General features: G+C 40.6%; 1 protein-coding gene across 1 annotated transcript in view; it reads left to right on the top strand.

The window, feature by feature from the left end:
- Nucleotides 1-15,516, top strand: part of PIEZO2 (piezo type mechanosensitive ion channel component 2) — a gene marked incomplete at both ends in the record, with an annotated part of 313,493 nt that overhangs the window by 174,571 nt on the left and 123,406 nt on the right. The window contains 2 exons of the mRNA XM_081996437.1: nucleotides 10,427-10,637; nucleotides 13,441-13,654. Coding sequence (XP_081852563.1) covers nucleotides 10,427-10,637; nucleotides 13,441-13,654 — 425 coding nt within the window. The remainder of the gene's footprint in view (nucleotides 1-10,426; nucleotides 10,638-13,440; nucleotides 13,655-15,516) is intronic.

Below are 15,516 nucleotides of genomic sequence, written 5' to 3'. Positions count from 1 at the left end.
ACTGGGTCTGTACTTTGTCCTACAATCTGAGGCAAGCTTGATCCCAGAGCCTCCATCCCTCCTCTTTTCTGCAGAAGACAGAGATTTGTTTGGGATCTCAAAAAGGAGGGGAAAAAAAAAAGAGGGAATTGTTTTAAAATAAACTACAGTTTGGGAAGAATGTGAGGAGAGCTTGGCTTAGAGTCAAGATACTGGACTGGAGTCAGGACAACCAGCATGGTTCTCACTTTGGCCACAAACTTGGTTTGTGTCACCGAGTCTATTACTTCATCTGTCTCTTAGCTTCTGTGTCCCTTGGCAAATAGGAGCAGTAGAAATGCTCATTTCCGAGCTTTGGCTTTCTTAACAGTGACAGGGCTATTTGTCCTACGCCTACATCGGGCACGTAGTACATTGAGAGCTCTCTTTTGGTCCAGGTCTCCAACTTCAGGACATACAGGACAGAATAGATAGGCTCTGAGAGCTACACACATCCCATGCCGTGTCCAAGGACTTCCTAGTCTAGAAATTGCCCATTTAGACCAGTATCCTCATCCTGAAAGTAGCTGGTACTGGCTGCATAAGTACAGTAAGCAGGTAAAGGAATACCCTTTTTCCCCATCTCCAACATTACAACTTATCCTGATCTCTCGTAGTGAGAGACTGGCTTTAATCCTAAAACATGTGGTTTCAAAGCCCTTCCAAAATATGTTGTTGTTAATTATAGCTACTCTGGATAGTCTTGTTAAACATATAATTATCCAGACCCTTTTAAAACCTCATTAATTTCTTGGCTTTGGTGGCATCGTGAAGCAAGGACTTCCACAATTTAATAACTGCTCTCTGACTTTATTTTAAATTTAACACTCTTAATTTTATGGAAGGTCCCTTGTACTACATGTTATAAAACAGAGTGAGACGGTATGAGGGAAATCAAATGTATTTATTATCTTGCATATTTGTCCTTTTAAAGGTAAGCAGTCCCTGTTCTTTTTTCAATTTCTTTTGTAATTTTCATTACTTTTTCCTGAACTAGCTATAGTTCTGCAATATTCTCTTGAGCTACAGGGAATAGCAATACCTCAGCATTTCAGGCATGGTCTTGTTGTTGATTTAAATTTCGGTATTATGACATTAATTATTAGATTCAGAGGTTGTTGGGCTGGACAACTCTACTAGCGTATCACCTACCTGGATGTCCTGTATAATACAGATAATTAGTTCAGCTTAGAGCACAGCTTCGAGAAAGATCTGATGTCCCAGTCCTTGTAGTTGATGGCATTTTTCTTGCCTTCACATGTGGACATCTCCTTTGATTTGCTTACAGGGGTGCCCATGACACTGTCTATATGACCATTCCATTTTTCTTAAAGCCTGTAATGGGTATATTTTTCCTAAGATGATGTATTGTTTTGTGTTTATCTTAATTCTATTTTACCAGTATCAAACATTCACCTGACTTGATTAGCTCACGGACATAGAACCCGTTGGCCCTGATTTCTCTAAACATCTTCTTCCCATATGCAATTTCTTCTCCTTCAATATTGGCTTCTCTTCAGAGACAGAAAATGATGGCTATTACGGAAAATATTGTGGGAAATACTACAGGTGATGAAGAGGGAAAAAGAACTGCCTAGAGAGGGTTCGAACTTCTTGGCTTCTTTTAGCTTCCTAATGACACCTCTTTCATTCCCCTTCTTTTTTCTTCTCATTGTCATCTCTATTTAGCACGGCATTGGCTTACCTTTTCTAACTGGTTGTACATATTTTTTTGGTTTTGACCTCTGGACAACTGGTCCAAACCCAGTTGGTCTTAGTGTGCTTTGAACATGGTGTAAGTAGGATTTAATACCTTATTTCTGTGGTTTAAAAAGAGTAGGTCAGGCTCCCTTACTGCTTTGCTTGTGATGTTTGTAGTGGTGAAGTTTGCCAGACCTTACCCAGCTGCCTCCCTCGGTAACAATTCTAATGCATCTCATCTTAACAAGGGTCAAAAGTTTACAAGTTACATTAGCTTCTTGGTTTGATGCACACGTCTTTGGATAAGTCTTAGCACAAATACATAATTACACTGCAGCAGCTACACAATGTTACGTAGTGCAATACATTATGTATTACCAAACGCTTTTAGCCTGTTCAGCACCAAACTTCAGCGTGCATCTCTCCTGTTTTGGTTAGAAACATGACATGGGTAAGTTCTTCTTGTGGCAGGTCTTCGCTGGGGTCACTGGTTTGTTCTTCTAACAGTCCTCAATTCCAAATGTTGAGATACAGAGGTGTTAACCAGACAAAAATCCTGGAATACTACTGCCTTTGGACAGCCTAAGTGATGAATAACACAGTACAAGAAGGGATCTCTTGGGTCGTGGAATTCAGTCTGCTGCTATGGCAGGCAGCGGTCTCACACGCTTCCCTCAGGAAGCTAGGAAGCACCATCTTGAAAACAGGGCGATTTTTCTTCATTCCATTGCTCCTGACAGGACCCTGTTCTCTACTTTTGCTTTTCTGGTGGTTAAAAAATGTCTAATTTCGATTATACATGTATTCGTAACTGCCTTATAACTCTTTTAGTTCTTCTGCTCTTTTGCTTCAATATACTGTTTCCTTCTCTAGTATTTATTTCTCTGGTATTTTGGGAGAAAAAAAACCCCATATTTCTTTAAAGGTTGTTCTGCAAGACTAAAGAAGTCAAGTAATTTTGGATCCTCTTGTAGATTAGATGTCCCATTCTCCTGTTCATCCCAATAATCTGTGGCTCTTCGCGGTGGTACTGGAGAAGTACCCAAGCCACTTCTGTATGAGCTGAGGCAATACTGCTGATAACCACCGCACCATGGTTGGGCTATTTATTGTCCTTCTTAGCAAAATGGATAATGTGACATTCTGTATATTTCTTGGTCCAACAATTACTCCATATGGGTGCTGTGCCGCTTCTCATACCTGCAGTAGCTCATTTAGAGTTTGCACTGAATTGTGCCTTGTAATCATAACCCAACTCTTCCTATTTCCTTTTCACTAAAAAAACGTGTTTAATCATGTCAGGCCAAATCACTGAACTCTACCTGTGAGTTCCCCTCTCTTTTGCATTTGCCTTATATGCCTGACAGCTTTTTGAAGTCAAGATGTGAAACTGTATTTCCACATTGGCCAAGTGAGTCTGGTGCTTAAATCACTTGGTGTTTGCTCAGGTGTGATAGGTACATTGGGAAGTGAAATAATCTTTGGCCCTCTCAGTACAATATCTATTGTATACAGGATTTAATGAGTGGCTTCCCGTTATCCTGCTTCAGAACTGTGCTTGTCTTTATTAATTTTTTTATTTTTCATTCCCTCTGAATTGCTAAATGCCTCTGTCCCTATGTGCTTACAGTAAATACCTGATCCTTGTTTGTAACAAATTCCTCTTCCCCACAGGAGATTTTACTGTGGAAGTGTATGTCATTCATTACCATCAAAGACTGCAAACACACTGAAAGTTATTTCTGATGGTACATCCCTGATTAATTTATCTACTGCTGGGTAGGGCTTTAACCCAAACTTTAGCACACTTGAGATGTATCGATGATAAAATTTTTCATTAAGATCTATAGGACTAAAAGTTAATTTAGGATTTTTCTGTTCAGTTGAGTAGTATAAATTTTAGGTTACTGTTTAAATTCCAGAATGCCCTATCTTACTAATGCCACACCTACCAACATGTTCATTGCAGTTGTCTCACACTTGATTAGCTCAGCTCATTTAGGAGGGTCTTCCCTGAAGTCACCCAGTTCTCTTTCTCTATCCTGGCTTGCAGTCTGCAGCCTTTCCTCCACACGCACCCCAGCGCATGTGTGGCGTGGTGTTCCCCTTTGGCTTTCTGTAGATCCACCTGAGCTCCCTTTGAGCACCACATGTGTCCTTGAAGAGGACACTCTTGCTAGGCGGCCCCATTTCTGTAGAGCTCAAGTTGAATGACGTGTGGGAACTGTTTATGTGGAAATTTTTGTACCTATCCTGTGAGAGAAAAATCAGGGAAGTCTGCTTCTCACATGCTGATGCTTTCAGAACAACTGTGGAGTTATTCACTTTCTTGCAAAATTGGAAATTCAATAAATTATTACCTTAACATGGTTTAGTATTGACTGCAGGTTAAAACTACAATCATTTATATTCTATTAAGGGCTTGCAGTTCCTTTGATGGTAAAACAAGTAGCAGTTAAATTTCTTTTCCAGCCTTTGTACTCACAGCTGGTTCTGTCTAAAGAATACTGTGTTATTTTGATATTTTTTTCTATATGCATTTCTGTATGCACATATGCATGTGCTGCTCCTAAAGGCGGGTAGGTAATGAATTCCTCCTACTGCTGTAACTATCTCATTGCTAAGATAAAGAATAAAAACCTTATTTTAGGGGCAGAAAAAGGCTTTTAGAGCAGACTTTAAAATACGAACTCAGTCATGTTATGATATGTTCCATCTAGATTGAATGCACCAGCTTAGGTACTATGGAGGCAATTGAACTAAAACTGTTAGAGAAAGAGTCTATTTCCATAGTTCTGCTGGCTCAGCTGAATGAAATAGTTTATCTCAGATGATTCCTAAACCAAACTGTTCATTAAGTTGTTTTTTTCTTCTAATGAAATGAAAAGGAACTCCGGAAACTCGGGCATATAGTAACAGCTTGAACAGACTCATAAAAGATGTCTAATAAATTGTATCTGTGCTACTCTATCACAGGTATGGAATAAAAATATGATCTCTGATTAGAGGTAAAGAAATAGTTATAGGAAGTGATATCTTAATACTCTGCCAAAGAGAGAATCATGGTTTTAAAGTAGCCGTGTCAGCAGGGAGCCATGAGCGTGTGCCTCAGGGCACGCAAACTGCAGGGCAGCTTGAAGACCGTCCAGCCGACGTCAAAGGACCTGGTGTGGCTATCAGGAGCAGGGGTTAAAAGCCTGCGCTGAGGTCTGGGATGCTACACCTAGAGCAGCTCTTGTGGAGATTGATTAAAATTGCCAGAAGGAGGTCAGACCATGCAGTCCGCACTGTGGCTCGCTTGCTCTCGCCTCCTTGCAAGGAGGGTGCACCTATCTTTTCTGCAAGCCAGCCACGCACCTTCAAGCTAACCCAGGTCATGAAAGCGCTCCTCTGGCATCACCAGCAATAAGGAACATGGTCTACCACGATGTAGAAGTCTGCCCTCGTGCCGAACCCACGTACCTTCAGCTGTTTGGGTAAGGCTGCTGCAGGGGATCCCGGGAAGGAGCAAGCTCTGGGAAGTGGCAGGGTGCTGGGGTGAGCCCTGCGGCCCCGCTGGAAATTCAGGGTCAACAAGAACATGTTTAAATCGGAGAACTCACACGCTGCTCCTCAGGAGGTTGCTTCAGGCTGTCCTGCACAGGGGTACTTCGCAGAGCATAACCACACGACCAGCAGGTTGCCTTGGGAGCGTGGCAGTGCTGCCGTGCTGTCTCACTGCAGGTGGCATTTCTGCCACCTGCAGTCCAGACCCGTGGAAAACACAGTGTCATCGCAATAGTAAGTTTGATAATTAGCCTTATCACTGCATCTCTATGACTGTTTGCATGCCCACATAATACATACATAAATTGACAAATTGAGCTGACACAGCAGGATCCATTTAACCTTTGTGAAAAAAATCCTAGAAGCAGCATGTTAAAAACAGTTGGTGAACTTCACGTAACTGTATGTTTTTCTCAGGCTTAGTTTTCATTTTCTCACTCCTCTCTGTTTCCTGCTTCTGGCTGGGAGGAAATGTCAAAATACTGCAAAAAAGGCTATTTGTACAGCATTTATGAGCCAACTGGAAGGGGGAAGCACTTGAACTCTTACGAGGACTTATTCTTGTGAGCTTAGCAGTGCATGCTTGAGAGGTCCCAATAATTAATGCAATGCATTCGCAGGGACAGGAGTTGTGTTCATTCTGAAAGTTGTATATCCTTAGTTGTGACAATTCTGGTTAGATAAATTTGTTGCTCTCATCATTTGATTTTTTGAAGAGTTTCATTTCTGACCTCTCTAGAATCAAAAAGTCAATAAGTGAGAAAATTTGTGTTTACAGACACAATACCATTAAATGTATGTACAAAGCAAGGAGTGTTCTGAAGCAAGATACGGGTTTCAGGTTGGCATTAAGGCTTCCTGTTAGTAAATACATCTCTAGGACTAGAGGATATCTTTGTGCAGTAACGTTTTACACTGTACCAGATGAAACATTTAAAAGTTGGATGTTAATAAAGCAGCCCCCAAAGTAGCTAATGGACATTGAGGCCCTGACCACAATAGTAGCTGCCATAGCTGCCATAGAGGCTGTACTGTTTCCTTGCCTGTTCTCTATCTCAATTTAGCTGTTTAAAAAACTGTTGTACAATAAATACGCCCGAGACTTCCACACGATCGCTGAAAAACCTAAACTGCATTTAGTTTGTTTATAAAAAGTCCTGGGGCCCTGCTCTGCAGAGCAAAGGTCATGGAAACACATGTTTATGGCTTCACAAATGCTCTGTACTCCTTGAATGGAGAAGTTTATTTGATTTAATCAGCATCCACAGGGATCCTGTAATTGCATAATAAGTAATTTATTATGGAAGTAAAAGTATTTTTCTAACTGTAGCCTATGTAGCATGTGTTTGTAGCTTTAGACTAATCCACATAGTAAAAAGAGCTTTGCAAAACAGTCTGACCGGAGTAATGGTATTCTGTGATGAGCGCGTACTTGCATGGCTATTTAATCATCAGAAGGTGTTAAAACAACAGGCACATTATCACCATGTTGGATGTAAAAACTGTTCACTGTTTGCCTGCCTTCAGCAATTTGAAGTGCTCGGTGTGAGAAATTGGAAAGCCATCCCAGATAATCCAGTTGGTGGGCGGTGAATATGAGAGTGGAGGAATCCAAAGTCTGTCTTTTTGACATGCACTGGAACATGGCCTTTCAGCTGCTTCAGGAAAAGAACGTGGCCTTTCCGCTACTTGACTTGGCCTTGGATACCGAGTTACAAACAGATATGATTGTATACAAAAAAATATCAAACCTATAGTTGTTTAGCTGTCATAGTGTTTCTCTCTGAAATGATCATTGACAGAGTCGTGAATGACACCACTGGGAGGTAGACAGAATAAGGCTAAGGACGCAGGTGTCATCCTTAAAAGCACTTGCAGAGAGGGAAGAGAGAGAGGTGGAAGCTAACCCACCTCTTCCAGGGAGCATGCTGGTGCAAAGCCCTGGTCTCTGAAACCAGGCAGTCCCTGCACAGCCGTATCATGGGTAATTCAGGCTGTGCTGAAACGTTGCAAAAGTATGCGTCTGTTCTGGAAGAGCTTCCAGGACTGCAGATTGTGGTTGCTATTGATGATCAGGTTTTCCCATTTGCTAGCTTGTCTTAAGCTGAGGAGAGCGGTTGAAGAACCCCAACTCCAAACAGACATTTGTAGTTTTAGAAGGAAAACCTGGTAAATCGGTTTGGTATTTGCTGAGAATGCTGACATTTTCTTTCCAACAGCTGATGACCTCAATAACATCAGCAGTAGGTTCTTCTGCATTTCCTGTGAGTGTTTGTGAGGTCCTAATTTTTTTGTAGAACTTGGAATTCATATTTTCATGCCTAAATAAAAGTGGAAATACAAGGAAACTTCTTTGTTTTTTATGAGTTACTTCTTTGGTAACTCATCGCCTTGCAAACATTCGCTATGCTTGACGTGTGTAAGCCTCAGTCCATGGAAATTTTGGACCATCATCTCCTCAGCTGTGTCCTGGCCCAGTGAAATACCCTCTTTCCTAGTGCTCCTCCCTGGGTATGCCATGTCATACATGTCAGTACTAGGCTATTGATACTGAACCCTTAAGACAAAATGCAGCCTAAAAGTCCTTCAGATCAATGAAGCAAGAGTGATTAGCCTGGTCAAGTTAAAAAATTGTGGTCCTAGTTGTCATGATAGGGAAGTCCAAAGACTCGTTTTGAGGAGATCAAGGTGTGAAATTGGCATTTGGCACCTGAGGTGAGGGAGGCAGGTAGCGGGAAGAGACAGAAAAGGATATCAAGTCACACCTTTCATTGGACTGTTTTTATGAGGTTTTCTTACTTCAGTGTCCTTTTTTATTTTGTTGTTTGAAAGTACTGTGTATTTTCCTCCAATTTATACGTAAAAATATTTTCATTTTGTTCATTTTCCCTCAAGAACATTTTCTGCTTCTGCGTGGATAACATTTTATTATTTTCTTTTGTGACTCTTCAGACTTGTATTTCCTGTTCCTGCATATGTGTAATTCTCAGCAACTTAGAACTCCCATTCAGCTTAAGCTGTAATAAATGTATGAATGTTGTCTTCATGTTCAATGTAGATTCATGGTATTCATGGAGATGAGAGTCCTGATAGTCATTTTTTGTAAGTAATTCCACATTTTAATGCATATTGTCTTCAGCAAATTGAAAGCACTAGCTGAAAAACAAGGGTCTCCTTCACACAGACGTATGTATAGTAGGCTTCATATCATTGGGATCTGAAGACTATTGAAGGTTTCACTGTTTGCTGGTCCTATTAAGCTCAAGGCACAGAGCACTAGAGGCAGTCCAGGAGGACCAGGATTCAGCCCAAAAGGACTCGGTGAGGAGCAGGTTCAACTAGAAATTACAGCACAAGCCGAAATGAACATAACTTTTGCCCTTTTTATGGCTTTCTCACTGAAACAGCTGTGGCAGAAGTAAGCACATAATGTATCGCTCAGCCTACTGTCAGCACTGTTTCTGAATATTTAAGTAGCTCCTGTTTAGATAGGAACTCAGATACGAGCAGCAGTGATGAACAGGCAGAACGCCTCTTTGTGCTGCATGGCTGGAAATGTGATGACTGCATGTTTGGGCTGCCATCTCCTCTCCATTGTTTTGCGTAAGGATCTAATAATTCATACGTTGAGAGCTGTATAAGTGAATGGTGACAACAACAAAGCAATTGAAATGCTAGTATACTCCATTTGTAATGGGTATAGCTAGTGAAATAGCCAGGTATGTCCAAGAGAAAGGTAGATTTCCCAGATCAGCCCTCCTGTATTTAATCTGTATTTCATTGTCTGTAAAATAGGTACTCTTGAGAATAAGCAGACTTTTTCTGGGCATTCACAAAATTGTTAATGCTCCAGAGTAACAGGAGAAAGTTGGCATGAAGCTTAGAGGTGAAATGAAGGAGTCCATAGGGAATTTTGTTCCTTTGGGAATCCACATAACGAAATGGTAAGGAAGAATTTGGTTAAGTAGGCTGAGTTTTCAGCTGTTCCTGCTGCAATCTTATCTGTCGGTGTGGAATTTTTTTGTGCCAGAGGTCACCAATAAATATAAAACTGTTACTCTGATGAAAAATACCATAGTCTCTCTTTCTGACTTTCACACACAGAGATACTGCTTGGCCAGAACTGACGTTAGCTAATACAAGCTCAGATTAGTGCCAAAGAAGCTATGCTGTATTACACCAAGTGAGAACCTGGCTCAAAGCTATTACTTTTTTTTTTTTTTAATATGCCCCTATATGTCTACGAATGACTAATTTTTCCATAAATTGTATCCCTGGGTGGGCCTCTTGCTAATCCTGCAGATTCTCACCGTGGGTTGATGATTTAGTCTGCATCACTCAATAGCTGTGTATGTCTTCTGGTCTCCAAGATACGATGGAGACTTGATGGTGAAGGCCACTGCCAAATCCTAACAAACTGCTCAAGTATGAGGGGCCTTTGCACATTTACTTCTTTTCCTTTTTCCATTGTGTATTCTAAGCCATTGGTCTCATTTCCCCTGCTAAATTGTTGCAAATCACTCAAGCTTTCACTACTCTCTCTTGCTCACTTTTTCTCCATTTCTTTCACCATCAGCTGATCTCACCATTCCTCATTCTCTCCTTGAGCTTCTGCTTACTGTATTTTTTCTCTCCCAAACTGCCCTTCAGTCACCAATGAACTATGTCCTTATATCTCAGCCCTTGTTGCCTGTCTCAGATCACTCCTGCTCACCCCGTTCTAGGTTTTGCATTTAAAGTCTGAGAAAGGGTTAATGGGGAAGGGTTTGAAAAGTGAGATCTGTTGAGGAACATTAACCGGGAAGGCACTTTGTGGCTGGAGCTTATACCTGAAACCATAAAGCCAAAGAGATAATAGATAACAAGATGGAAAGAATGCTCAGCAAACCAAACCAAATTTCATATAAAAATGAACTGCAGTCTTTCTCAGAGACAACCCTCAACATCCTTTTTTCTTGAGACAGATCTGAAGTGTGAGCCATTGGTGTACAACTCTAGCTTTAGTACATCTTTCTTAACTCTCTTGTTACTTGCACATACTCAAAGATCATAAGAAGGCTTCACTGTTAAATAATATATGCGTGGTTTTTAATTTCACATTACTTTGTGTCTCTGTTTCTCTCTTTTGCATTCCCTTTTTCTTTCCCAACTTCTCCTTTAGGCTGTAAGAGAAAAGTTAGAGCCAGATGATGCTTTGATGTATGAAGAAGATCTGGATGACGAAGACTGTGGTGACGCAGAATTTGAGGAAACCATGAAATTAAAACTGCTCCGTAGAATCGCCTCCCTAGCATCCAAACTGAGGGAGTTTATTGGCAACATGATAATCACCACTGGAAAAGTTGTTGTTACAATTTTACTTGGTTCAGCAGGTTGGTTGCATTTGAAAAATTTCTTCCAGAGGCCATTAGATTATGCATTTAACAAATGAGCTTTCAGCACTTGGGCACCTGCGGGAATAACAATGGAGATTTTTAAGGGAAAAAAATTGCTGCTGATTTTATTTAAATTAACTTTTTGGCAGGCATTAGAATATGCTGAATTGCTTAATTTTTTTGTACTAATACTGTGTGGCTTTATCATTCCCTATACAACTTTCACAGTTGCTGTTACAACCAAACAGTGAATGGTTGCATATTAGAAGTGACTCGATATCATATATATATTATAATGTGATTTCATAGATTTGGTTCCATCACTTCCAAGTGTAAAAAGGAACTGTATTCACATAGCCTTAAAAAAAAAAAAGAAAAAGAAAAAATAGAAAAGATTAATAGGTTGACCATGTAGTTTGTAAGAAGAGTCAGAAGCAGAATCCTGGTTTCTGCTAAACCAAGACAGCAGACTTGACGTTTGTTTTTGATGTGGTTGGTAAAAGTAACTGTTTTGATATGATATAGCCAACCTTTTTATAAGACATTTGATTTAATGCCACATAATTAGCTACAGCCAGAATGGAAATGTACAGAATCACTGTGGGTTGTAACTCATTAATTCAAAATTGGATCATGCAATTGTAAATTAGCATTTATCTGCTTACTCACATGTCTGAATGGAGTCCTTATATATAAAGTATAAGTACAAGTGTGTAATTAACATATAAGTATACTAGTATATGAAGTATAAAACAGCAGTACAAAAAATGTTTGATACTGAATGACAAGGACTGGTCAGGTGTGGCCCTTCTAGTAAAGCAGATTCTTCCAGTAAGGTAAGATAGATATCTGACATCCTTACATGTAGCCAAATGCAAAGTAATAAATCTAAAAAGGGAAAAGAGTATGTTATGTGGATCATCATGGGGCCTGACATCAGAGGAGAGAGATGCCCTTTAAAGAAAAAAAAAAAAAAAAAGCCTGATGCCATTCTGGAATTGCATGGGTGAACATCACCCAGGGAGGGTGAAGCAGAAGGACCACGCATCAGTGGCCGGGGGCATTTTCTTCTGAGTGGTGACGGGCAGCTCGTCCGTGGGACTAGAACACACGCCGAGAGCTGGGAGCTGTGCGGAGGAGAGTTGCAAAAAGGACTTGCGGTCTGGGAAGCCTGTATTCCAGAGAGAGACCTTGTGCTTAATTAGTTAAACACTTCCTTACTTACCGTGCCAAGAGAAAAAAAAGATGAATGGTGATTTGACTGCAGCCTTAAACTACTGACAAAGGTACAAAGTGCCTCCAATTTTTTAGCAGACATCTCATCTAGTAGAGGTTATAATACAAGCCAATAGTTAAGTGGTAAACCTAGGCAAGTTCAGAGCAGCAATAAATTTTGAATTTTTCGCAGCCAGAGTAATTGGCCATAGCAAACAACTTATTTATGGATATAGTGGATTCTCCTTCTCCTAAAGTGTTTATATTAAGACAAAGTATCTCTTCGAAAGAAGAAAGGAAGTAGATACAGGCTTGAGGCAGAAATTGCCGGATGAAGTTTTACAGCCCCCATCATGAAGGCAGTCGGAATGGATGATCCCTGTGGTCCTGCCATGCTTTTAAATCTGTGAGCCTGTGGAAACGCCGGCACGTTACGCGCTGCAGCAGAGGCAGAGCGCCCTAGGCTAAAGGCTCGTCTCAAGTACGATGTGAAAGATCTGATGGTGAAGCTCAGGCAAAATTACCATGGGTAAGAGTCCTTCCAGGGCCTGGACTCGACCCAAGCAGGGGCCAGCCCCCGGAGCGGTGTCCCCAAAAACATGGCAAGCCGGCACCTGGCAAGGTGCTAGAAGTCCTGCCGGAGTGGCCGAGCTGCAGGGCCAGCAGGTATATCGGAGCCGTGGGCCACCAGCAGCCTGCAGGTCTGTCCAGAGGAAGGTGAGTCCTAGACATGCACTAGTACAAAAATGAAAAATAAATTGAGGCAGGCATCCCCTTTAGCCTCAGTACTGTTACTTTAGAGACTGCTGTATTGGACATAAGCTCTCTAACGTCATTTTCTCATGGTCGCCACCCTTAGACACGTACGTCTTTCCTGTTGCCTCACTTATTTTTGTAAGGCTACCTGCAGAGCGTCAGGTCCCCTTCACCAGTTAGACATTTTCACAAGTGAAATACTCTGCTACACGTGCAAGAGCAAAAACAATAAACATATGGAAAACAGCAGAGTCTTTGTCATATGTAAATTACAAGTTTCAATAAGAGTTAAAAATCTAAAAAATCAAACATTTACTGAATGTTCTCTAGATTTCATCTGTATCTCTCATTTTCAGTATATGCATCAGGGTTTTTTTGGTTTTAATAACTCAAGGTATCTCAAGATTTATATGAGAAGGCTTTCCACTGTTCATCCATCACACCTTTTTAGCATCTTGTACTTAAAATTCATTTTGAACACCCCAGCGCTCTCGGACGCTATTGGCTGGCCTTGCAGCCGTGTTTCTGGTTTTCTCCATGCTTTGTGAAACATCTTTACAAAGAGAAGATTTCATCTCAGAGGAAGGTCTGGGAGTGGTTGTGTATTAAGTGCTAAGTTGTGGCGTAAGTGAAGTGAACAAAAAAAAAGATCCTTTTCATCCTTTTCTTCAAGTTTCAAAGCTAGTAGCAGTCTTAAGAGCTAACTGCAATAATTAGCATAAACAGTAATTGGATTAAATTGTTTAATGCACTTCTCCTCAGACTTAAGGTTTAACAAATGCTGATATTTTGCACACTTTTCCAACCCTCCTTGTTTTTATTTTTACAGGTATGATGGTGCCATCTTTGACCTCAGCTGTGTATTTCTTTGTGTTTTTGGGCCTGTGCACATGGTGGTCCTGTTGCCAAGCATTTGATCCGCTGATATTCAGCTGTCTGTGTGTATTAATGGCTATATTCAGTGCGGGGCACTTGATTGGACTTTATCTGTACCAGCTACAGTTCTTTCAGGAGGTTGTTCCACCAAAAGATTTCTATGCCAGGTGAGAGAAATTCCTTTCCTGTGGGAAACACATGGGCACATGATGCAATACTCTGTTATCACATGTTGATGCAAACACTCTTCCACATAATGCTTTGACAAATTTTGTGCATAACTTCATGTTCAGTCTTGGAAAAGTCAAAGCATTTCAGACTGAACGGTTTTGAATGATAGAGTGGTGAAAGTCATGCCCGGGCAACCGTATGCAGAGAGCTGGGGCAGGTATGGGGGGGAAAGTGATTTTAGTTTTGATCAGAGTGGTCCTTGGATGTTTTGGCTAAGACAGGAGGTAAGGGAAGTAGGTGACACATTTTTGGTAGAGGAAAAGAAGCACTCTGAGGTCTAACGTCATAGCGTCTGAACTGGGGCAAAATGTGTGTGCGGTGCCATCCTTGTGTGCAAAGGCTGAGGCTGCTGTGGTACTTCACATGCTGTGCATAATGTTAGACTGTTAACACAAAAATTCTCTCTGGTTGTGCAGAACATGCCAGTCTTATGTCCATTACAACCGTCAAAAAAGCAGTCAAAAAGCAGCATTTATAGTTACTGCTGCAGTAATATTGATTGGATGTGATTTCACTGTCTATTTAATTTTTTACATACTGTAATCTAAAATAAGATGAAGTAATGGATGTATTTTACTCATTACTACTTTGTTTTTCCCCTGCTGGATTATGATTGCAAATTGTTTGTTACGGTATGTATTTTTAGTGCTGTAGCAGTCCTTATATTAAACTAAATGTAAACCTTTACGTTCTTTCTAGTAAGCCTATTGTTCCTTTCAAGTATTCTAAGTTGAAGGTGAAAGGATTCTAGAGGTCGGGTTGGACGGGGCTCTGAGCAGCCCGATCGAGCTGAAGATGTCCCTGCTCACCGCAGGGGGGTTGGACTAGGTGGCCTTTAAAGGTCCCTTCCAACCCAAACTGTTCTATGATTCTGTGTACTGTGGGAAACCCATTCATGATTTATATCTCAGTGCTCCATTAGAAGCAGTAAAAAATGAGCTGCCTAGCTAGGAGCTGTTACTTTAATACCTATTTTGACATTTTATTTAGTGCAGGTTAATAGATGTGTGTTTTGTGATGTTGGAACTTGCTGACTTGAGGAGACTGATTGGGAGGGGGTAACATTACCTGAAAAATCGGGGTTCTGCTCCGTTTCGGTTCTCCTGTGCCACCTAGAGGTCAAGGGCGGAGAACGGCTGGTTTCTCGTACGGGGTAGCTCAAATGCTCACAGCTTCCGTGAAACATTTGTATTACTTTCTCTGTGTAGTAAGAAAAGAAAGAAAACACGGCTTCAAAATTCTCAACTCTTTGGCTATGAGGATATGATCTCACAGTGTTTTGTCACCAGACAGCAATAACATTTTCTCAAGGAGAGGAAGTATGTGTTTCATACCATTGTGCTAGAATACATGAAACTCTCTTCATATGCATAATTTGTGAAAATCCCTCTTTTCTTTTTAGTATTTTCTTATTATTTTTAAATTACTTTAGGTTTTATTTACTTTAATTGTCAATTTATTTAGTCTTAAGCTTATTTTCTGTATTTAGGTGTTTTTTTTAAATAGTGTAATTCTACATTTTATGATGCAATTTCATTCAGTACAAATATGTCACTTTAACTTAGCCACTAATTTTTGAAATGAAAAAATCTGATTGCAAGTCAGTCACCTCTGCCTCACTGTAGAAAGAAAAAGCACCTTCAGAGTTTGGATTAAAAAAAAGTCCCAGTGTTGGACTTCGGAGTATGTACAGACCTTTTTGTAAGCAGAAAATTGTTATCTTTTTTGCAGTCTCTCTTGAACTGGTACTGGTGGGTACGCTGCCTTTTACGCATGATACCACGTTAGGGACTGATGT

This window comes from Phaethon aethereus, assembly GCF_964289735.1.
Source record: "Phaethon aethereus genome assembly, chromosome: 2".
In the NCBI taxonomy this organism is placed as follows: domain Eukaryota; kingdom Metazoa; phylum Chordata; class Aves; order Phaethontiformes; family Phaethontidae; genus Phaethon; species Phaethon aethereus.
This window is presented reverse-complemented; position numbering and strand designations above follow the sequence as displayed.